Source organism: Erinaceus europaeus, chromosome 3 (genome assembly GCF_950295315.1).
Source record: "Erinaceus europaeus chromosome 3, mEriEur2.1, whole genome shotgun sequence".
In the NCBI taxonomy this organism is placed as follows: domain Eukaryota; kingdom Metazoa; phylum Chordata; class Mammalia; order Eulipotyphla; family Erinaceidae; genus Erinaceus; species Erinaceus europaeus.
Genome location: NC_080164.1, coordinates 132,520,374 through 132,544,911, shown reverse-complemented (window position 1 = coordinate 132,544,911; position 24,538 = coordinate 132,520,374). Strand labels below are relative to the sequence as shown.

The following is a 24,538-nucleotide window of genomic DNA, read 5'->3' as shown; positions in this document are numbered from 1 at the left end:
CATATAATTGGCCTGCCAGAGGAAGAAAGAGAGGAAGGGGAAGCAAACATTCTAGAGGAAATAATACAAGAAAACTTCCCAGACCTGAATAACAGAAAGGATATCAAGATTCAAGAAGCCCAGAGAGTACCAAATAGAATCAACCCAGACCTGAAGACACCAAGACACATCATAGTCACAATGAGAAGAAGTAAGGATAAAGAAAGGATCCTAAAGGCTGCAAGAGAGAAACAAAGTCACATACAAGAGAAAACCCATAAGATTATCTGCAGACTTCTCCACGCAAACTCTAAAAGCCAGAAGGGAGTGGCAAGATATCTATCGAGCCCTGAACGAAAAAGGGTTTCAACCAAGGATAATATATCCTGCTAGACTTTCATTCAAACTAAATGGAGGGATCAAAACCTTCTTAGATAAACAACAGTTAAAGGAGGCAACCATCACCAAGCCGGCCCTGAAAGAGGTACTAAAAGACCTCTTATAAACAAGAACATCACTATAATATTTGCAATATATCAGAGCAAACCATTTTTTTTTAGAACAATGGCACTACAATACATTAAATCCATAATATCAATAAATGTCAATGGCTTAAACTCACCCATCAAAAGGCACAGGGTGGGGGTATAGATCAGAAAACATAACCCAACCATATGCTGCTTGCAAGAATCCCATCTGTCACAACAAGATAAACACAGACTTAAAGTGAAAGGATGGAAAACCATCATACAGGCTAACGGACCACAAAAAAAGGCAGGAACAGCCATTGTCATCTCAGACACGAGAGATTATAAATTAAATAAAGTAATAAAAGATAGGCAAGGACATTATATAATGATTAGAGGATCAATCAGCCAAGAAGACTTAGCAATTATTAACATCTATGCACCCAACGAGGGACCATCTAAATACATTAAGCATCTACTGAAAGAATTTCAATAGTAATACAATAATAGTGGGAGACTTCAATACCCCACTCGCACACTTAGACACATCAACAAAGCAGAGAACCAATAAAGATACAAGAGAATTGAATGAAGAGATCAAGAGACTAGACCTCGTGGACATTTTCAGATTCCTCCACCCCAAAAAACTGGAATACACCTTCTTTTCAAATCCAAATAACACATACTCAAGAATAGACCACATGTTAGGCCACAAAGACAGCATCAATAAATTCAAGAGCATTGAAATCATCCCAAGTATCTTCTCAGACCACAGTGGAGTAAAACTAACATTTAACAACAAACAGAAAATTATTAAAAGACACAGAATTTGGAAACTAAACAACATGCTCCTTAAGAACCACTGGGTCAGAGACTCACTCAAGCAGGAAATTCAAATGTTCCTGGAAACTAATGAAAATGAAGACACAACCTATCAAAATATTTGGGACACAGCTAAAGCAGTACTGAGAGGGAAACTTATAGCCATACAATCACATATTAAACACCAAGAAATGGAACAATTCCTAGAAACCTATGCACTTCCAAAACTGAACCAAGAAGAACTACAAAATCTAAATGCACCAATCACAGACAAAGAAATTGAAACAGTTATTAAGAATCTCCCCAACAACAAAAGTCCTGGACCAGATGGCTTCACAAACGAATTCTACAAAACTTTCAGGAAACAGTTAATACCCATACTTCTTAAGCTATTCCAGAAGATTGAAGAAACAGGAATACTCCCTTCCACCTTTTATGAAGCCAACATCACTCTGATACCAAAAGCTGATAGGGACAGAACAAAAAAGGAAAACTACAGACCAATATCTCTGATGAACATAGATGCCAAAATATTAAACAAGATCTTGGCCAACCGGATACAGCAACACATCAAAAAGATTGTTCATCATGACCAAGTGGGATTCATCCCAGGAATGCAAGGCTAGTTCAACATCCATAAGTCAATCAATGTCATTCACCACATCAATAAAAGCAAAGCCAAAAACCACATGATTATCTCAATAGATGCAGAGAAAGCCGTTGACAAAATCCAACACCCATTCATGCTCAAAACTCTACAAAAAATGGGAATAGACGGGAAATTCCTCAAGATAGTGGAATCTATATATAGCAAACCTACAGCCAACATCATACTCAATGGACAGAAGCTGAAAGCATTCCCCCTCAGATCGGGGACTAGACAGGGCTGTCCACTGTCACCGTTACTCTTCAACATACTATTGGAAGTTCTTGCCATAGCAATCAGGCAAGAGAAAGAAATCAAAGGAATACAGATTGGAAGGGAAGAAGTCAAGCTCTCACTATTTGCAGATGATATGATAGTATACATAGAAAGACCCAAAGAATCCAGTAGAAATTTACTGGAAGTTATTAGGCAATATAGCAAGGTATCAGGCTACAAAATCAATGTACAAAAATAAGTCACATTTCTTTATGCAAACACTAAATCTGAAGAAGAAGACATCCAGAAATCACTCCCATTTACTGTTTCAGCAAAATCAATCAAATACCTAGGAATAAAGTTGACCAAAGAAGTGAAAGACTTGTATGCTGAAAACTATGAGTCGCTACTCAAGGAAATAGAAACTGATACCAAGAAATGGAAAGATATCCCATGCTCATGGATTGGAAGAATAAACATCATCAAAATGAATATTCTCCCCAGAGCCATATACAAATTTAATGCAATACCCATCAAAATTCCACCAAGCTTCTTTAAGAGAATAGAACAAACACTACAATCATTTATCAGGAACCTGAAAACACCTAGAATTGCCAAAACCATCTTGAGGAAAAGAAACAGAAATGGAGGCATCACACTCCCAGACCTTAAACTATATTATTAAGCCATCATTATCAAAACAGCATGGTACTGGAACAAAAATAGGCACACAGACCAGTGGAACAGAATTGAAAGCCCAGAAGTAAATCCCAACACCTATGGGCATCTAATCTTTGATAAGGGGGCCCAAAGGATTAAATGGAAAAAGGAGGCTCTCTTCAATAAATGGTGCTGGGAAAACTGGGTTGAAACATGCAGAAGAATGAAATTGAACCACTTTATCTCACAAGAAACAAAAATCAACTCCAAATGGATCAAAGACCTAGATGTCAGACCAGAAACAATCAAATACTTAGAGGAAAACATTGGTAAGACACTTTCCCACCTACACATCAAGGACATCTTTGATGAATCAAACCCAACTGCAAGGAAGACTAACGCAGAAACAAACCAATGGGACTACATCAAATTGAAAAGCTTCTGCACATCCAAAGAAACTATTAAACAAACAGAGAGACCCTGTTGGTATGCATGAGACCCCTTCTGTTTCATTTGATTTAAATCCCCCCTGCTTAACACTATTCTATTTACATAACCACTTCATTCTATTTACATAACCGCTGTTAACAAGCACCTCCCTCCAAGGCATTGGTTCAATCCTCACTGTTTCATGATATGTTTTTGCTCCAACCCCCCTCCTTGTCACACCCTGATCCCTTCTTTGTCACACCCTGATTTTCACCAGTCACTTTTCTCTCCACCCTCTCTATGTCACATCCTGTTTCCACCCTACTTGGGAAGTATATATAAAGACAGCATTGTGAGTTTTAGAGTACTGTACTTTGAGTTTAACTTAGCTCGTCTTAGATTGTGCTGCATCCTGCATGAATAAAGAGATACTGCCTACAGCTCAACCATGAGTCCCTGGTCATCTGTTACCCGCCCATGATGCCAGCCTGGCGAAAACAACATAACCCGTCGAAAACAACAAGACCCCTCACAGAATGGGAGAAGATCTTCACATGCCATACATCAGACAAGAAACTAATCACCAAAATAGATAAAGAGCTCAGCAAACTTAGCACCAAAAAAGCAAATGACCCCATCCAAAAATGGGCAGAGGATATGAACAAAACATTCACCTCAGAGGAGATCCAAAAGGCTAACAAACATATGAAAAATTGCTCTAGGTCACTGATTGTCAGAGAAATGCAAATTAAGACAACACTAAGATACCACCTCACTCCTGTAAGAATGGCATACATCAAAAAGGACAGCAACAACAAATGCTGGAGAGGATGTGGGGACAGAGGAACCCTTTTACATTGCTGGTGGGAATGTAAATTGGTACAGCCTCTGTGGAGAGCAGTCTGGAAAACTCTCAGAAGGCTAGACATGGACCTTCCATATGATCCAGTAATTCCTCTCCTGGGGTTATACCCCAAGGACTCCATAACACCCAACCAAAAAGAGGTATGTACTCCTATGTTCATAGCAGCACAATTCATAATAGCTAAAACCTGGAAGCAACCCAGGTGCCCAACAACAGATGAGTGGCTGAGAAAGCTGTGGTATATATACACAATGAAATACTATGCAGCTATCAAGAACAATGAACCCACCTTCTCTGACCCATCTTGGACAGAGCTAGAAGGAATTACGCTAAGTGAACTAAGTCAGAAAAATAAAGATGAGTATGGGATGATCACACTCATCAACAGAAGTTGAGTAAGAAGATCTGAAAGAGAAACTAAAAGCAGGACCTGATCAAATTGTAAGTAGGGCACCAAAGTAAAAACCCTGTGGTGAGGGGTAGTCATGCATCTTCCTGGGCCAGTGAGGGGTGGGAGTGGGTGGGAGGGATGGGCCACAGTCTTTTGGTGGTGGGAATGGTGTTTATGAACACTCCTAGCAAAATGTAGACATATAAATCAGTAGTTAATTAATATGAGAGGGGGAAAATCAGTTGTATGTCTCAAAGTTTCTCAAAACACAAACTGAATCTTTATAATATATAGGCTGTGTATTTGATATGCGGACTCTCTCAAAAGCCTAGACCAAGTAGATTAGAAGCATCCAATAGCACAGATACTGGATACAGATACTGGATATACAAGATACTGGATACTGTACAGCAAACCATAACAAAAGGACTTTTCAAAGTTAACCCAATTACCAAATAATGTGATGATAACATTAACTATCAATTGTCTTTTTGAACCCTAAGACAGTAGGAACCTCACATCTCCACTATAGAGTCCCTACTTCCCCCAGTCCTGGAACCCTTGGACAGGGCCCACTTTCCCGTATGTGTCTCCCAATCCATACCAAATAATATTGCATCCGCCGATCACAACCTTACCAACGCAACGATTGCCACCTCAACATGCTTCACCTCAGACTGCGTCCAGAGACTTCACATGTGGAATGACAACCCCTCGGCTTCATTACTCAGGTGAGACCTTTCCTTTTATAGTACACTCTAATTTCATCTCAGGTAGTTCACTTTCTAACAAAGTCCCATAACCTAGATATACACCAGTTTCTGTGAGAGAGAGCTTATGTTCATACGTATCCATAAACTACTGCAAAATATATACCTGAAAGCAGAAGTACACTAGAGTTTGCAGTGAGTACCCCCCTAACACTTCCTCTCCACTATTCCAAGCTTGGGATCCATGATTGCTCAACAAATTGTTTGGCTTCGTATGTTAACTCTCTTTTCAATCACCAGGTTCCAGATGCCACCAGGATGCTGGCCAGGCTTCCCTGGATTGAAGACCCCACCAATGTGTCCTGGAGCTCTGCTTTCCCAGAGACACACCTTACTAGGGAAAGAGAGAGGCAGACTGGGAGTATGGACCAACCAGTCAACGCCCATGTTCAGCGGGGAAGCAATTACAGAAGCCAGACCTTCTACCTTCTGCAACCCACAACGACCCTGGGTCCATGCTCCCAGAGGGCTAGAGAATGGGAAAGCTATCATGGGAGGGGGTGGGTTATGGAGACTGGGTGGTGGGAATTGTGTGGAGTTGTACCCCTCCTACCTTATGTTTTTGTTCATTAATCCTTTCTTAAATAAAAAATTTAAAAAAAAAAAAAGATGACCAAAGAGGACAAGCCTGTGTTTACTTCCTCCTTCATCACAGCAAAGTTACACCAAACTGTGTACTGACCCACCACAAAACAGACCTGAAACCCAGATGAACTCCAGTAGCAAGTGAAAAAAGATAGTATGCATGCAATACCCTAGCCAAGAAAGAAAATTAACCTGTGGATCGAAAGATCTTTAAGGTGAGAAATTTTACCCAGAGGAGCATTTCTATTATAATCCTATACTCCCAATGCTTGAATAGAAGGTAAGAATATACACTGTAAGATAGGAGTCACCAGAATGACCAACCTGTAGATCTCTGGTGGATATTTTTAAATACTATCTTTTTTTTTCCTTTCTTTCTTTTTATTTTATTTGATAGGACAGAAAGTGAGAGAAGAGTTGCAGACAGAAATAGAGATGCCTGCAGGCCTGCTTCACCACTTGTGAAGCTTCCCCCCTGCAGGTGGGGTTGAAATTAAATCTTCGGGGGCCAGCAGTAGCACAGTGGGTTAAGCTCATGTGGCACAAAGCGCAAGGACCTGCGTAAGGATCCAGGTTAAAGCCCCTGGCTCCACAGCTGCAGAGGAGTCGCTTCACAGGTGGTGAAGCAGGTCTGTAGGTGTCTATCTTTCTCTCCCCCTCTGTCTTCCCCTCCTCTCACCATTTATCTCTGTCCTACCCAACAACGATGACAACAATAATAACCACAACAACAATAAAAAAACAAGGGCAACGAAAGGGAAAATAAATAAAGATAAAAAAAGAAAGAAAGAAATTCAATCTTCACAAATTTGGCTACAAATTCTCAAGGATAGGTGCACCTACACTATCAAGTAGATGCTCTAGTTAGAAAAAATCTTATAAATTCTTTTCATTATTATCTTTATTTATTAGATAGAGCCAGCCAAAAATCAGAAGAGTAGGGGGAGATAAAGAGGAAGAGAGACACCGGCAGACCTATTTCACCATGAGCAAAACTTTCCTTTTGCAGATGGGGACCAGGGAATCAAACCCAGGTCCTTGCACATTGTTACATATACACTCAACCAGGTGCACCACTACCATGCCCCCTAGCTGGAAAAGTACATAGAATATTAATACCTAATAGAAAAACAGGCCCTCACCCCATCACCTGGGGCCCTAGTCAGGGAGTCCTGGGATTCCCACAGACATGATGGGCCCATGACATCACTGGTCATCTCCATTAGGAACAGTATAATGGGCCTTTTTGTGGGCACCTATAGGACCTTGCCCTCAATGTAGATCAGCAATGGTAGGAACTGTTCAATTCTCCAAAGGGAGGTTGGGCAACATATTCTACCACTCGAGGAAGATGGGTCCTGAAATGTCTGCAGCCTAGATGTTCCTAGCCATGACCACAGAATGCAAGCTCAGACCTACATCGATGCAGAGGTTACATAGGCTCCTGAGCTGAATATGAGCCCCAGAGCAAATTAATGTGGTTTACTGTCAACAATATTTATATGCTTTTCTCATATTTGGGAGCTACTCTCTTCCCTGATCCAGCTTTCTAGTCCTTTTTCCAACTATGACAACATCTCCCAAGACAATAACTTGGGTCCACCTGCAGGTTAGCTGTCAGACTCAGGCACAAACTAATAAATTCATGGGCCCCTTGGAATATACCTAAAATAGACCTACTAGCTTTTTCCAAAATGGAGACCCCAAATCTCATCTGCAATATTTTTGCCTTTAAATTCATGATTAGTCAACAATCTGCTCTACTTTATATCTTAATGCATTTTCAGCCACCAGGTTCCAGATGCTATCATGATGCCTGACTTCCCTGGGCAGATGACCCCACCAATGTGTCCTGGAGCCCTGCCTCCCCAGATACCTGTCCCACTAGTGAAAGAGAGAGACAGGCAGGGAGCATGGATCAACCTGCCAATGCCCATGTTCAGTGGGGAAGCAATTACAAAAGCCAGACCTTCCACCTTCTTCCACCCATAATGACCCTGGGTCCATACTCCCAGGAGGATAAAGATTAGGAAAGCTATCAAGGGAGGGGATGGGATAGGGAGTTCTGGTGGTAGGAATTGTGTGGTCTTGTCAATATTTCCATTTCATAAATAAATAAAAAAGAAGTGCAAACATGACAGAGAAAGAAAAGAGAAGAAAAGAAAAACAGGTCCTGCAAGAAAAGAGAAGAAAAGAAAAAAGAAAAATAAGCCCTGCAAAAACAGGCTCACTTAATGATGACCACTTTAGCCAATACCAAGCCACCTCATCATCTGGGGCCCTTGTCAAGGAATCCTGGGGTTCTCTCATAGATACTATGGGCCTTTATCTCTAGCAGTTCCCTCTTTACCATCGCTAGTTACTGTCATCATTAGCCCTTCTGAGGGCCTCTACAGGACCTCACCCTTACTATAAAGTAGAAATGGTAGAGACTGCCCCACTCTCCAAAGGGAGGCTGGGTCTGCCACTCAAGAAAGAATGGTCCTGAAATGAATGCAACCTAGAATGCTTCCAGCTGTGACCAAACTTCGAGCTCAGATTGACAGAGACTTGGAGGTTACTCAGGCTCCTGTGCTAAATGTGAATATATATGGGCCCCGGATCAGATAGATGTGGTAAACAGCCAATCTCTGCCCTAACCCACCTTTCAAGTTCTATTCTCCTGGACAATATTTCTACTCCACCTTCAAGGTCAAGCAAAGATCACAGAAGTAATCTTTGAAGTAATACATAATTACGTAATTAGTACTTAGGTTATCAACTGTAGTGTTTTAAAATGTTAAGCTCATAAGATATACATAAAGTAATAAAGTTTAAAAAGTATCTCTTGGGGGCCAGGCAGTAGTGCAGCAGGTTAAGTGACCATGGTGTGAAGCCAAGGACCAGCATACGGATCCCAGTTTGAGCCCCTGCTCCCCACCTGCAGGGAGGTCCTTCACAAGCTGTAAAGCAGGTCTGCAGGTTTCTTTCTCTCCCCATCTCTGTCTTCCCCTCCTCTCTCCATTTCTCTCTGTCCTATCCAACAACAATGATAAACAAGGGCAACAAAAAGGGGGGGGAAAAAAAAGGCCTCCAGGAGCAATGGAAACGTACTGGTGGCACCAAGCCACAGCAATTACCTTGGAGGCAAAAGAAAAAAAAAAAAGGATCTCATATATATATATACATGTATGTATATAATATATATATATATATTATATATATTTTTTTTGGTCCCTAGGGGATCTGTGCTTGGGATATAATATCATAGTTTTATTTTTTTTTCCTGAGTTAACTGGTTTAGTGATATCTCTCATTCGTTCTATCATCACTATTCTATCCCTCTCTCCCTTCTCAATCAACTATTATCATACCTATCTATAGCCACTTAAGAATTCTAAAAGCAGGCATTCAATACACTTTTTCAATTGATGGCAATTTAAACTGAGGACACCTTATCACATATGCAAATAGACCAAGAGAGAAAATAAATAAAACCTACCTGATCGTTCCTCAATATCTTTGTCATCTCCATCAGAATCATTTTCTCCAAACATTAAACAGTTCTTGACTCTGGAAGGTCCACTTAAGAAAACAAAAGTAAACACCCAGATTTGTGCTTTTATGACACAACAACCTGGTATATCTACTTTAACAGACAAGTTTCTACTAAAAATATCAAAGACTTCATTTCTATAAGACCAAGAGTGATTCTATAGGTCACCAAGAATATAATTTATTGGGAGTTTGGCAGTAGCGCAGCAGGTTTAGCACACGTGGCACAAAGCACAAGGACCAGCATAAAGGTGCTGGTTCGAGCCCCGGGCTCCCCACCTGCAGGGGAGTCACTTCACAAGTGGTGAAGTAGGTCTGCAGGTGTCTCTTTCTCTCCCCCGCTCTGTCGTCCCCTCCTCTCTCCATTTCTCTCTGTCCTATCCAACAACAATGACATCAATAACAACAATAATAACTACAACAAAAAAACAAGGGCAACAAAAAAGGGAAAATAAATAAATATAAAAAAGAATATAATTTATTGATGAACAAAATATACAATTAAGCACAATAACTGACTGCCAAACATGATAAATGCTAGTCTTTACAGCCTTTTAAACAAGCCTATGAATCAGAGTTGTACATTTAAGTCAACTCAAATAACAAAACATTTGATAAAACCCAATTCTAAGGAATTAGAAATAAATTAATCTTTTTTTAAAAAATAGAATTTGAAAATGTCCAGAAATTGGTCAGAGATTCAGTTTTTTTCAGCACTAGATTTCTTTCCAACTATGAACCCAGAATAGGACTAGTAATCATATCCCCAAATATTAATGATCTTAGCCATCACATAAAAGTCTGAAAACCTGGGAGTTAGGCGGTAGCGCAGCTGGTTAAGTGCACGTGGTGCAAAGTGCAAGGACCGGCTTAAGGATCCTGGTTCGAGGCCCCGGCTCCCCACCAGCAGGATAGTCGCCTCACAGACGGTGAAGCAGGTCTGCAGGTGTCTATCTTTCTCTCCCCCTCTGTCTTCACCTCCTCTCTCAATTTCTCTGTCGTATCCAACAACAACATCAATAACAACTACAACAATAAAACAAGGGCAACAAAAAGGAATAATTTTTTTTTAAAGTCTGAAAACCTATTAGAAATTACCATTTTATGGGACCAGGTGGTGACACACCTGGTAGAGCACACATCTTACAAGGCGCAAGAACCCATATTTGAGCCCCTCGCCTCCATCTGCAGGAAGAAAGCTTTGCAAGTGGTGAAGCAGGGCTGCAGGTATTTCTCTGTCTCTCTTTCTCTCTATCTCCCTACCCCTCCCCTCATGATTTCTATCTCTATCCAATAAACAAATAAAAATAATTTTTTTTAAAAAAACTTGCCATTTTAAAAAAGGTTTTGCGACTTCTAATATTTTTAAGAGTAGGTTAACTGGAATCTACAGATAGAATCACATATACTAAACCATGAAAATGAAAAAAAAAGCTTCTGCCCCTAACATCTGAAATTAAGCACACATGCCCACTCTCATCACTACTGTTCAACACAGTACTTTTAAATATTTATTTATTCCCTTTTGTTGCCCTTGTTGTTTTACTGTTGTAGTTATTCTTATTGTCGTTGTTGTTGGACAGGACAGAGAGAAATGGAGAGAGGAGGGAGAGAAAGATAGACACCTGCAGACCTGCTTCACCGCCTGTGAAGTGGGGAGCAGGTGGGGAGCAGGGGGCTCGAACCAGGATCCTGAAGCCGGTCCTCGCGCTTTGCACCACGTGCACTTAACCCGCTGCACTACTGCCGGACTCCCAGTACCGAAGTTTTATTGACAGCAATTAGTTAACAAAAAGTAATAAAATGGGTCCAAACTGGAAAAAAAGAAGTAAAAGTAATACTGTGCTAATGGTATGATAGTACACATAGAAAACTGAAGAGTCCACTAAAAATACCTTAGAAACAGTAACTCAATATACTAAAGAAGCAGGGTACAGAAAAAAAATCTATTGGGGCCAGGCTATGGTGCACCTGGTTAAGCCCACACATTACAGTGTGCCAGGAGGCAGGTTCAAGTCCCAGGTCCCCCCACTGGCAGGCAGAAAGCTTCAAGAGTGGTGAAGCAGTGCTGCAGGAATCTCTCTCTCTTCTTGATCTCCCTCTCCCCTCTCGATTTCTGGCTGTCTCTACCCAATAAATAAATAAAGATAACTTAAAAACTTAGTCACACTTTCTCCTGAATCACTTGCTCTGTGTGCAGCCACATGCACTATGGAGAGAGCACATGAGCTGGAACCACAGCTTCCATCAACCATATCTCCAGAGTAACTATTGTAATTAATTAAGCCTCTACCAGATCTGATTCACAGAACCTGTAAAACAATGTCTTAAAGTGACTAGCAAAATTAAAAGCAAGCTTGGTGGGCAATATGCCACATACCAATGTCATTCATACCTTTCTTCAAAACCTGAAGTCTTAGGATCTTTAGAATCTGAGTTAGATTCTGATGGTGGTGTCTTGTATGCACCTCCCCTGGCTTGAGACTTTCTAGGAACAGTTTCTGCAGTTACACCACTATCTTGATCCTTTGTGTTTTCTGCGTCTCTATAAAAATTTAAAATATATAAAATTATTTATGCTTCTTTAAAACATTTCTTCTTGAATTAACACACAGGTAGGTTGACAAATATTGGCTATAACAAATCCAATAGCCATGCTTCAGGTTCTAGGATTTACAACTAGATCAGAGAGGAAATTAAGATTATATAGTACCTACTGAGAGTTCCAATCTGAAAGATTCTGGTAAGGAAGTAGTGTAGGCTTAGACTAAGAAAGACAGAAAAGATGAAGGACACTGGAAGATAATACTAACAGGTACCTTATGATGTGTGTTGTACTGTCAATCTATCATTCTTTTTAAACCTACAAACAACTGAAACTGACATACATGTTTTTATATACCTAGTCAACATCAGCAGTGTCTCTTTGATGGCTGTGAGCTAGTAAGTTTACTCTAAATGCATATAAATAAATGTTATTCTTAACTGCATCATTTTCTCTTTTTTTTCCATCTTTCTTACAAATCCTATGTTTTTTTTAACGTTTATTTTTATGAGAAAGAACAGAATACTGCTCAGTTTCAGCACATGGTAGTACCAGAGTCTGAAGCAGGGTACTTATGTATGGAAGTCCTGTGCTCTACGGCATAGAACAATCTCTCCCAACAAAGCTTTATGTCTTAATCTGCTTCAAGACAAACTTTACCACCATAATTCTATCTGTGCAAAACCAAATTGCAGGCAACACAGCTCGAGTATACAGTCTTCTGAGTATCCTTTTTATTCACTTTTTCTTTTTTTTTGCTTATTTAATAATTTATTGGATAGATAGCCAAAAATCGAGATGGAAGGGGGTGACAGAGAGGGAGACAGACAGATACTTGCAGCCCTGCTTTATCACTCACAAAGTTTTTCCCCTGCAGGTGGGAGCTGGGGGCTTGAATTTTTTTTTTTTTTAACCAAAGAACAATGCTTTATTCTGGCTCATGATGGGTTTATTTGGACTGAAGAATACAATGAAATTGCCTAGCAAATCCCTAGCATATAGAAAACATTTAAAATGTACTATCATCATTTTTGAACAAAAAAAATTAAGATATATTCCTAATTATTGAAGTCACTTATCCACTCAAAATGCACACTTTAAATGACTTTTAAAGCTCTGTCATAAGGGCCAGGTGGTGGCACATCTGATTAAGCACATGTTACAATGTTCAAGGACTCAGGTTCAACCCCTGGTCCTCAGGTTCAACCCCTGGTCCTATCTGCAGGAGGAAAGTTTCACAACTGGTGAAGAGTGCTGCAGGTGTTTCTCTCTCTTCTCTTATCTCTCCCTCCCTTACAACTTCTGACTATCTCTATCCAATAAATAAAGATATATAGTACAAAGCACAAGGACCCATGAAAGGATCCTGGTTTGAACCTCAGCTCCCCATCTACAGGAGAGAATGCTTTACATGCAGTGAAGCAGGTCTGCAGGTGTCTAGCTTTCTCCCTCGCTATCTTCCCCTCCCTCAACTTCTCTCTGTCCTATCCAAAAAAAAAAAAAAAAAAAAGTGGAAAATATGCTGTGTGTGTAACTTAGCTTATTAACTGTATCACTCACATTCCATGTGTTACATATTGATCCAGAGTTTGGATTTATTAACAGGTCTGACAGACAGCAGAGAGTCGTTTGGTTTTTACCAGAACATTGCTCAGCTCTACCTTATGGTGGTGCTAGAGACTGAATCTGAGCTGTCAGAACCTCAGACACTAAAGGATTTTTGCATAACCATTGTTATTGATATCTCCCCAGTCCCTGCAGAAGTCTTTATCACATAATACTGCCTCTCAATAAATAAATAACAAAGAGGAACTATTAAATGACAACAAAAAATTATACTGTACACATAATAGAAATTACCCAGAACAGTCAAACTTTTTCTCCTTAGCCAGGTCTGCCTCATCATCTTCTAATGGCTCATTCTGGGAACAAACTGGAATTTCCTCATGATCAGTTATTCCTTCAGAATCTTCAGTATCTGGTGATTTCCTTGCTCTAGAGCTGCACTGAGAAGCTCTCTTCTGCTTTTTCAATGGAGCAGATTTTTTCCCAGCACTCTTAGATGAACAATTTGTCCTTCCAGCAGATTTCTGTCCCTTGTTGTCATACTCTAATAATTCATTTGCTATCACAGAAGAATTGCTATAAACAGGATCTGATGGGTTCAATGATATTTAAAAGTTAGTATAACATTTATCCATTTATCACTGGAATACCAGTATTTATACTTACATATGAACACAGCAATCTTATAAGATACAATTATTATTCAAATTAATTTCATAAATTGTGCAGCTCTTCAATGTATCATATTCAAATTTATCATAAGCTTTTAAAAAAACTCACCTCCTCTGATTTGCCTTAAGTCATTCTTAGGACTCTGCTGTTACTCTCAGTGCTCCACCTTCAGCTTCCCATTACTCTATATGCTATACTTTCTTTGAGGAACCCACCATTTTAACTACAATCTACATGCTGACATGTATAATAATCACTCACTGGTCTCTCCTAAAATCTTTCCTTGACTTCAGTTTCTTTAATGAAAAATAGTTATATATCCAGTTATCTGAATCATAAGTCTGAGTTATCAAGACTTCTGAACATATTCATAAACCATCTCTAAATTCTGTCAGTTTGTAGAAGTATTAGGTGACTGATTTTCCCTTAGTACTTTTAAATCAAATTCTTTCAAGCTCCCCTGCTACAGTACTACCTTTTTGTTTTTCTTAATTTTTACTGGTTGTCATTATTATTACTATTATTGGATAAACAGAGAAATTGAGAGGAGTAGAGAGGGAAAGAGACAGACACCTACAACCCTGCTTTACCACTAGTGAAGCTTCCCCCCTGCAGGTGATGTCCAAGGGATTAAACCTGGGTCCTTGCACACTGTAATGTTAATCAGGTGCATCACCGTCTGGCCCAACAGAATTACTTATTTAGAGTTTTTAATAATTTCTTAAGTAATCCCCCTTTCTGGTCTTGCCAATGTTAGATCCATTCTTCAAAATGAGCCAAATATGTCTTTGAAAAACTTAACTGGATCAATACAACCTTATTTAAAATCTTATATTCTACTACTAAGTGCAAATATTTTCAGTATTAATGTCCTTCTACATTGAGAGTCCTTTTGGCACTCCCCTCCAAACAAAGCTAGGTACAATAGCATGAGTACAACTATCAACCACTATCCTCCCTAATAACTCCCATCTAGATCCTTTATATTTTTTATTTTTATTTATCAACTATTACTGCATGAGTTATATACCTCTTTTGTTGGTCTCCCCAGCTAGACTCTGCAGGGGAGGTTGCCTCACAAGCAGTGAATCAGGTCTGCAGGTGTCTACCTTTCCCCTTTCAAATTTCTCTCTGTCCTATCCAAAAGAACTGAAAAAATGGTCACAGGAGCAGGGGATTCACAGTGCAGGCAAAAAAAAAAACTAATTAAGTAAAATAAACAACCAACTTAAATAAAAATACTTACTGTGATCTGGTTTTACAACCCACCAATCAGAAGGTGGCCTAGAAAGTCTTCGACTTTTCCTACAAGTTTTTAAACTCACTTCAAGTGAAAGTTTGTTGTTCTCTTGGAACCCATCTGAAAAATTCTTCTTTTTACAGTCTCTATTTATTGGAGTCTCTGTATGAGGAACAGTACGACTACTTTTCTTGCTTCCTAAAATAAATAAATAATCATTACTCACAATCTAGCTTTTAGAAAATTATAATAGTTTAGCAGATTAAAAAAACTCTCAATTGGATAAATTTCTTAGCTTTATCCTATGGGCTTCTTTTCCTCTATTTTTTAATAGTTACACATTCTCAATTTAGGCCTCCAACTCTGTCAATTTAATGCAAACTTTTCACATTGCTTTATACATATATTGCTGATTTAGAAAAGAACATACTTTGAATAGGAAAAATAAAACATGATTCTATCAATGTCCCAACTAAGAAGTGATATTTTTGTTATATTAAAAGTACGGCTCATAGACCATATTTAGTCACATTACCTGAAAGCTAACAGTTTAGAATTACAATCCAGATTTCCACCCTGAATTTCCTAATTCAATTTATTACTCAGTATTTTAGTAAGACCTCAAAGGAATTCAAAGGTATATGTAAATTGAAAAGAACTGTTCTAGGTAATTTATTTATTCTCCTAGTTAAATGTGATTGAGGAATAGGGTGAAATGAGCAAAGTTATGCAAAGATCCTCTATTGTAATAGCATTCTCTGACTCCATTTTGAGTCTAAATTATAGGATTAGTCAATGTATTAACTGTGAGATTAAGAAAACAGATTCAGGGGGTTGGGTGATATCGCAGCAGCTTAAATGCACATGGCACGAAGCACAAGCACCACCCAAAGATCCCAGTCCAAGCCCCCAGACCCCCACCTGCAGGGGATCACTTCAAGAGCAGTGAAGCAGATCTGCAGGTGTTTATCTCTCCCTCCCTCCTTCTCTCTCCATTTCTCTCTGTCCTATCCAACAACAATAATAACCACAACAATGATAAAACAACAAGGGCAACAAAAGGGAAAAAAATAGTCTCCAGGAGCAGTGGATTCGTGGTGCAGGCACCATGCCCCAGCAACAACTCTGGAGGCAAAAAAAAGAGAGAGAGGACAGATTCATACTTATATAAAAAATGCATAAAGAGGGGCCTTGGTGGCACACATATTATGTTGGGCACACATATTATCATGCACAGGATACAGGTTCAATCCCTACTCACCACCTGCTTCATGAGCAATGAAGCAGATCTGCAGGTGTCTATCTTCCTCTCTCCCTCTCTATCTCCTCCTCCCCTTTCAATTTCTCTGTCCTATCAAATAAAATAGGTAAAAAAAAAGAGGAAGGAAGGAAGGAAGGAAGGAAGGTATGAAGGAGCAATGTGGTAGTGCACTGATTAAGTGCACACATTACCATACTCAAGGACTCAGGTTAGAGACCCTGCTTCCATAAGCAGAGTAGAAGTTTCACTGGCAAAGCAAGTACTGCAGGTATCTCTGTCTCTCTCCCTTTCTATCTCTCCCTCCACTTTCAAATTCTCACTGAACCCCAGCAATAACACCGGTAGATGAAAGAGGAGGGGGAAAAAGAAAAAAGAGGGAGAAATAAATAATGAAGAAAGGGAGGGTGGGAGGGAAGAAGGAAGAAATGGAAGAAAAGAGTGTTAAGGAAAAGCAAGGAACTTTAAAAAGCTTGATAAAACAAGATTCTACTTTATCAGCATCATGCTTCATATAATTAATACCTTGGAAGCAATGAAAATGAAGAGATATTGGAAGTCACCACAAAGAAAAAACTAAACAGTAAAGAAAAGTCTCTTAGAAACTACATTGTTCTGCCATATGTGCAACCCAGATTCAAGCTTGACCCTTATTGTATTGAAGGAAGCTTCAGTATTGTGGTCTCTCTCTCTCTCTCTCTCTCTCTCTCTCTCTCCCTCCCTCCCTCCCTCTCTCCCTCTACCTCTCCCAAGAAATTGTTGAAAAGAGTTTCTTTTTAATTTATTTATTATTGGACAGAGCCAGAGAGACAACTGCAGCCTTGCTTCACCATTTGTGAAGCTTTCCCCCTGCAGGTGGGAACCAGGAGCTTGAACCCGGGTCCTTCTGCACTGTAGTGTAAGCGTTTAACCAGGTGCGCCACCATCTGGCCAGTCCCGTCCCCCCCCCACCCCGCACCTGCCTCAATCTTTAAAATTATTTTAAAAAATTATTTCAGGGACTGACTATATAAAATTATGTGTCAAAAAATTAAAGTGTCAGTTTATAAGACTCGACAAGTATAGAAAACATTCAACATGATTGCCAGTGATTGGTAATTTGAGTGATACAGCTCCCAGAATGCTCATCAGTTATCATTTTCCTGCTCCCTGCATCTCTCTCCTACCTTCCTTTCCTCAACTCCTTTTCTTCTATTTCTCTCCCATTTCCCATCTCTTATATTTGTTTGTTTCTACCAGAGCACTGCTCAGCATTGGCTTACAGTGGCACAGGGGACAGAACCTGGGACTTCGGAGCCTCAGATATAAGTCTCTTTGCATAACCATTATGCTATTTACTCCTGCCCACCACCTCATATCTGTCAAATATCCTCATAAACTGCTCTAATAACCACAAGTGCTCAGAATGACAGGTTGCTGTGTTCATGAATCAACAATGTTAAAAGGTTCACAGCTGAGAAACAAATTTGTTTATGAAACAGGAAGAAATTATCAAGCAACCCAAGAAGGGTAGAAGATTACCCCACCTGTTACAGCAGTTGCCTTACCATAGATGAGGCCTTGGGTTCCAGCCCCAGTTAGAATACAGGATTACCAGGGGTGGCACCATAGGATCTCAATGGATGGTGAAGTGATACTGTAGTGACTCTTCTCTCTCTGCCTCTCTCTCTAAATAAAAATGAGAAAAATTTGAAAGGAAGGCCATTTAGCAATACTGCAGATACACCAGGTCCTGAGGGCATTCTCCAGTGCAGCACTGAAAATAGTAACTAACAGAATTTTTTTTTTTTTTTGCCTCCAGGGATCCTCAGTGCCTGCACCATGAATCCACTGTTCCTAGAGGCTATTTTTTCCATTTTGCTGCCCTTGTGGTTTTATCATTGTTGTGGCTATTATTATTGTTGTTATTGTTGTTGGATAGGATAGAGAAAAATGGAGAGAGAAGGGGAAGACAGAGAGGGGGAGAGAAAGGTAGGCCACCTGCAGACCTGCTTCACCGCCTGTGAAGCGACTCCCCTGCAGGTGGGGAGCTAGGGATTCAAACCAGGATCCTTACTCTGATCTTTGCGCTTCACCCCACGTGAGCTTATCCCACTGAGCTACCGCCCAACTCCTGAGAATTTTTAACAACAGAAAAAAAAAAAAAAAGCTACAGACTTGTACACTGAAAATTATGAGTCACTACTTAAAGAAATTGAAAAAGACACAAAGAAGTGGAAAGATATTCCATGTTCATGGGTTGGAAGAATTAACATCATCAAAATGAATATATTACCCAGAGCCATCTACAAATTTAATGCTATCTCCATCAAAATCCCAAGCACATTTTTTAAGAGAATAGAAAAAAATGCTACAAATGTTTATCTGGAACCAGAAAAGACCTAGAATTGCCAAAACAATCTTGAGAAAAAAGAACAGAACCAGAGGCATCACACTCCCAGATCTCAAACTGTATTATAAGGCCATTGTCATCAAAACTGCTTGGTACTGGAACATGAATAGACACACTGACCAGTGGAATAGAATTGAGAGCCCAGAAATGAGGCTCCACACCTATGGACATCTAACCTTTGACAAAGGGGCCCAGACTATTAAATGGGGTAAGCAGAGTCTCTTCAACAAATGGTGTTGGAAACAATGGGTTGAAACATGCAGAAGAATGAAACTGAACCACTGTATTTCACCAAATACAAAAGTCAATTCCAAGTGGATCAAGGACTTGGATGTTAGACCAGAAACTATCAAATACTTAGAGGAAAATATTGGCAGAACTCTTTTCCGCATAAATTTTAAAGACATTTTCAATGAAACGAATCCAATTACAAGGAAGACTAAGGCAAGTACAAACCTATGGGACTACATCAAATTAAAAAGCTTCTTCACAGAAAAGAAACCACTACCTAAACTAAGAGACCCCTCACAGAATGGGAGAAGATCTTTACATGCCATACATCAGATAAGAGTTTAATAACTAACATATATAAAGAGCTTACCAGACTCAACAACAAGACAACAAATAACCCCATCCAAAAATGGGGGGAGGACTTGGGCAGAATATTCACCACAGAAGAGATCCAAAAGGCCAAGAAACACATGAAAAAATGCTCCAAGTCTCTGATTGCCAGAGAAATGCAAATAAAGACAACAATGAGATATCACTTCACTCCTGTGAGAATGTCATATATGAGAAAAGGTAATAGCAGCAAATGCTGGAGAGGGTGTGGGGTCAAAGGAACCCTCCTATACTGCTGGTGGGAATGTCAATTGGTCCAACCTCTATGGAGAACAGTCTGGAGAACTCTCAGAAGGCTAGAAATGGACCTACCCTATGACCCTGCAATTCCTCTCCTGGGGATATATCCTAAGGAACCCAACACATCCATCCAAAAAGATCTGTGTACACATATGTTCTTGGCAGCACAATTTGTAATAGCCAAAACCTGGAAGCAACCCAGCTGTCCAACAACAGATGAATGGCTGAGCAAGTTGTGGTATATACACACAATGGAATACTACTCAGCTGTAAAAAATGGTGACTTCCCCATTTTCAGCCAATCTTGGATGGACCTTGAAAAAATCATGTTGAGTGAAATAAGTCAGAAACAGAAAGATGAATATGGGATGATCTCACTCTCATGCAGAAGTTGAAAAACAAGATCAGAAAAGAAAACACAAGTAGAACCTGAAATGGAATTGGCATATCGCACCAAAGTAAAAGACTATGGGGTGGGTGGGTGAGGAGAATACAGGTCCATGAAGGATGATAAATGACATAGTGGGGGTTGTATTGTTAAATGGGAAACTGGGGAATGTTATGCATGTACAAACTATTGTATTTACTGTTGAATGTAAAACATTAATTCCCCAATAAAGAAATTAAAAAAAAAAAAAAAAGCTTCCAGCAGTCAGAGAAATTCCAGGTGATAGGACATAGGACTTGCATGCCTAAGGTTCCTGTCTCAATCTATGGTACCACATGTACCTAAGTGGCTATCTTTTCTTTTGCTCACATATGAAACTACTTTTCACAGATTCAAATAACACAACAACTTTTTTATTATCTTTATTTATCTGATACAGTCAGAAATCAAGAGGGCAGGGGGAGATAGAGAGGAAGAGAGACAGAGGACTCAGGTTCAAAGCCACTGGTTCCCACCTGCAGAGAAGCTTCACAAGTGGTGAAACAGGTTTGCAGCTGTCTCTCTGTATCTATCTCACCCCCTTCCCTCTCAATTTCTAGTCTCTATCCAATAATAAATTAATTAAACAATTAATTAATTAACTATATAAAAGAGTAGCCCAGGAGATAAATTTGGGAAGGTGGAAAAAAGCCAGGTTTATTTCACAAATTGTTACAATAATCAAGATTTTTGTGCCTGTGGCTCTGAGGTATCAAGCACAATCCGCAGCACCACCAAAAGCTGAAAAGTGCACTGGTCTTTCTGTATTTCTATTAAAATAAAATAAAATTATATATATATATATATATATTTGCCTCCTGTGTTATTGCTGGGGCTCAGTCCCTGCACTTCGAATCCACTGCTCCCTTTTGTTGCCCTTGTTGTTTATCATTGTTGTTGTTATTGTTGTTGTTACTGCTGTCATAGTTGTTGGATAGGACAGAGAGAAATGGAGAGAGGAGAGAAAGACAGAGAGGGGGAGAGAAAGATAGACACCTGCAGACCTGCTTCACCTGAAGCCTGTAAAGCGACTCCCCTGCAAGTGGGGAGCTGGGGGCTTGAACCGGGATCCTTACCTCAGTCTTTGTGCTTCACATGTGTGCTTAACCCGCTGTGCTACCGACCGGCCCCCAAATAAAATATTTTTTTCAAAACTGAATGTGCCTTAGTATACTTTCTTCCCTCTCTATCAACAATACAGTAGTCACCCAGAACTTTCAGGCACATATACAATCGTGGTGAATAGAGCCTTCTAGTTGGTTAGATTTACATATTTTATTAAAATATATTTATTACTTATATATTTAATGAAAGAAGAAAAGAGACCAAAGCAATGCCAGAGACCGAACATGGGGTTGGTTACATGCATACAAACATTCACTCAACCTGCTGAACTACCGCCCCAGCTTCAAACTAATAGTTTTACTATTTGAGAACTAAAAACATTTTCACTTATTTCAAAATTACTTCTTAAATTATTTTTTATTTTAAAAAGGGTTTATTTGTCTGAGGGAGAGAATGAGAAAGAAGAGAGGACCAGTGCTGGCTGGGGGCTGAGCCTGAGGCCTCAAGCATGCCAAGTTGATGCTCTAACAGAATGAGCTATCTCCCCAGCCCTTCAAAACCTTTATAAAACTTAATAAAAAAGCTCTATAAGGGGAAAGATTGTGAATCAATGTTTTTTTGTCTCCTTTGAATGCTATGTCCTACCTTACAGGACTGTCAGAATAGATTAAGCTATATTGTGTACACGGTAAATATCTTAATAATTTGATCAAGACTTTTATTTATTTATGATGTTCTATTTGATTCTGTCTTTCTTATTTTATACAATGTACAAATTGGGATGCAGGTCTTATGCATGTACTTTACTGCTGGGTTATTTCTTTGATCCCAAGTTATTCTATTAATTATTCAGGAGAGCTCTTTTAGGTAACAGAGAGATGATAATTATTCTTCAAGAATACTCTTCTAAGTAGCACAAAGAACATAAATCAATCTCTGCTACATAACAGTGTCATCATTATAAAACTCAATAACACAATAATGACATGAGAGGCAGTGGGGATACTCCATGCTGCCTGGGACAATCCCAGTTGATACCTGCTCTCACATATCCTTTACCATACTCAATGTCCTAGTTTGGATGAGAAATGATCTAGGGAAATACAGGGGCCAGGTGGTGGTGGTGCACCTGGTTGAGCACACGTTACAGTGCATAAGGACCCACAGTGCATAAGGACCCGGGTTCGAGCCCCTGGTCCCCACCTCCAAGGGGAATACTTTGTGAGTGATAAAGCAGGTCTGTAAGTGTCTAACAGTCTCTTTCCCTATCTCCCCTCTCCTCTCAGTTTCTGGCTGTTTCTATCCAATAAATAAATAAAGATAACAAAAAAAAGTTAAAATAAATAAACATTAAAAAAAGAGATACCAAGTAACAGTCCTGTTGCCGTTAACATCTTGTACACGTATATACGTTACTCATTTAAAGACTCCACTAGAATGAACTTTTTAATAGTAAAAATTGTGTCTAAGGATTCTTTGTAATTTCAGTACCTAATATAATGTCTGGCACTCCATGACTATTGGAATTTAGTGAGTGATGATAAATGTGTGAATTTTATCCTGTGAGACATACACAATGCTAGGTTTGTTGTCCCTCAAATTATACTTTAATAAACCTACAAATGTTTATTGCTGTTTTATTTATGCTTTTAACTGCCAGATTAGTTTGCCTCTTTCACTTGTCTATAAGATGCTACTATCTTAGCAGCAATAAAAAATCAAGTAGATTTGGAAATGAATTATGAATAAAATAAACTCTAGGAAAGTCTATGACTTTAATGTCCATTATAGGTTTAAATTTATTTTACCTACTTCCCTAAAATTAAATAAAGATGTTACCACAGTATGAAGAAGTAGAATATGTTCAGTTATATTTAATATAAACTCACCCATGAGTTGCACCTGTTTTGGAGAAACTGGGGCATTTTCTGAGTCTTGACATTCTTCCAAATTTCTGTCTGAATTTGCTTGTAATTTGTCTTGGGTGGTATGTGGCATATTTATATTTTTATCTTTTGACTGTTGCAGATCAACTTGTTCCTCAACTGTTGTAGTCTTAACGTTTCTTCTTTGTTTTTGTTTTACCGTCCTTTTGTTTCCAGATGACCTGCCCATATTCTCAGGACATATATTATGTTTTGTTGATCTATGATTGTTTTTCATTTGACCTGTCAAAACACAACTCTCACTCTGCATTTTCTTCTCAGAAATCTGAGATTTCTCTACTGGATGAGAATTAAAGTGTTTTTCACATGTCAAAGTCTTAGGTGATGAACTGGTAACTTTGTTTCTTGACTTACTTTGAGGGAGTTCAGTGTTCTCAGCAGGGGAGACTATGCATTGTTTCTGAGCCCCAGACTTTCTTGGTATAGTAATCCAAGATCGATTGGAAAAACTTCTATCAGAAGCATCAATTATAAATTCATCCTCTAACAATTGCATATCATTTGCAGGAGATGAATGAGCTGGCACAGTTGTTATATGCTTAACAACAGAACTATTAAAAAAATTACAATAAGTAATAGGTCAAAAACATAAAGCTTTTAACTTTGCTTGAAGAAAAAATATATAACCTACATAAGAAATGAAATCATTTTATCTTCTCTTCTCAGTTCTCCCTTACCTTTCAAAGTGTTTCCTGCCTTTTACATTTTTTATATCTAATCACACTCATTTATAGCACTAATGGAAACACAGAAATTTAGAGTTAAAGGAAACCTAGACTTTACTTCTTATGCCCACATTTCACTGTGCATATTAGCAAGGAGAAGCTCAGAAATGGTGTATCCCAAATACATTGACTGACCTTACAAAAAATATAGCCAATGATAATGCTACACTATCTGTGGACAAAAGAGAAAACATGATTATGCAAAAAGAATCTTATGTCTGAAGCTCCAAAGTCCCAGGCTTACTCCTCTATATCACAATAAACCAAAACTGAGCAGTATTCTGATTAAATAAATAAATAAGCAAATAAATAGGGAGGCTGAGTGCTAGTGCACATGATAAGATGAATGCATGAGGACTTGTTTTAAGCCCCAAGTCCCCAAGGAAAGCTTCATGAGTAGTGAAGCGGTGCTACAGGTGTCTGTCTATCTATCTCTTCCTTCCCATTCCTCTTTTGTCTCTCTCTTCTCTTGACTTC

General features: G+C 39.1%; 1 protein-coding gene across 1 annotated transcript in view; it reads right to left on the bottom strand.

Moving 5' to 3' along the window:
* Window positions 1–24,538, bottom strand: part of CENPC (centromere protein C) — a 75,310-nt gene that overhangs the window by 18,754 nt on the left and 32,018 nt on the right. Inside the window, exons 8-12 of the mRNA XM_060187993.1 lie at window positions 23,280–23,887; window positions 15,394–15,585; window positions 13,770–14,064; window positions 11,760–11,909; window positions 9,312–9,394 (exon numbers count right to left, since the gene is read on the bottom strand). Of these exons, the coding sequence (XP_060043976.1) occupies window positions 9,312–9,394; window positions 11,760–11,909; window positions 13,770–14,064; window positions 15,394–15,585; window positions 23,280–23,887 (1,328 nt within the window). The remainder of the gene's footprint in view (window positions 1–9,311; window positions 9,395–11,759; window positions 11,910–13,769; window positions 14,065–15,393; window positions 15,586–23,279; window positions 23,888–24,538) is intronic.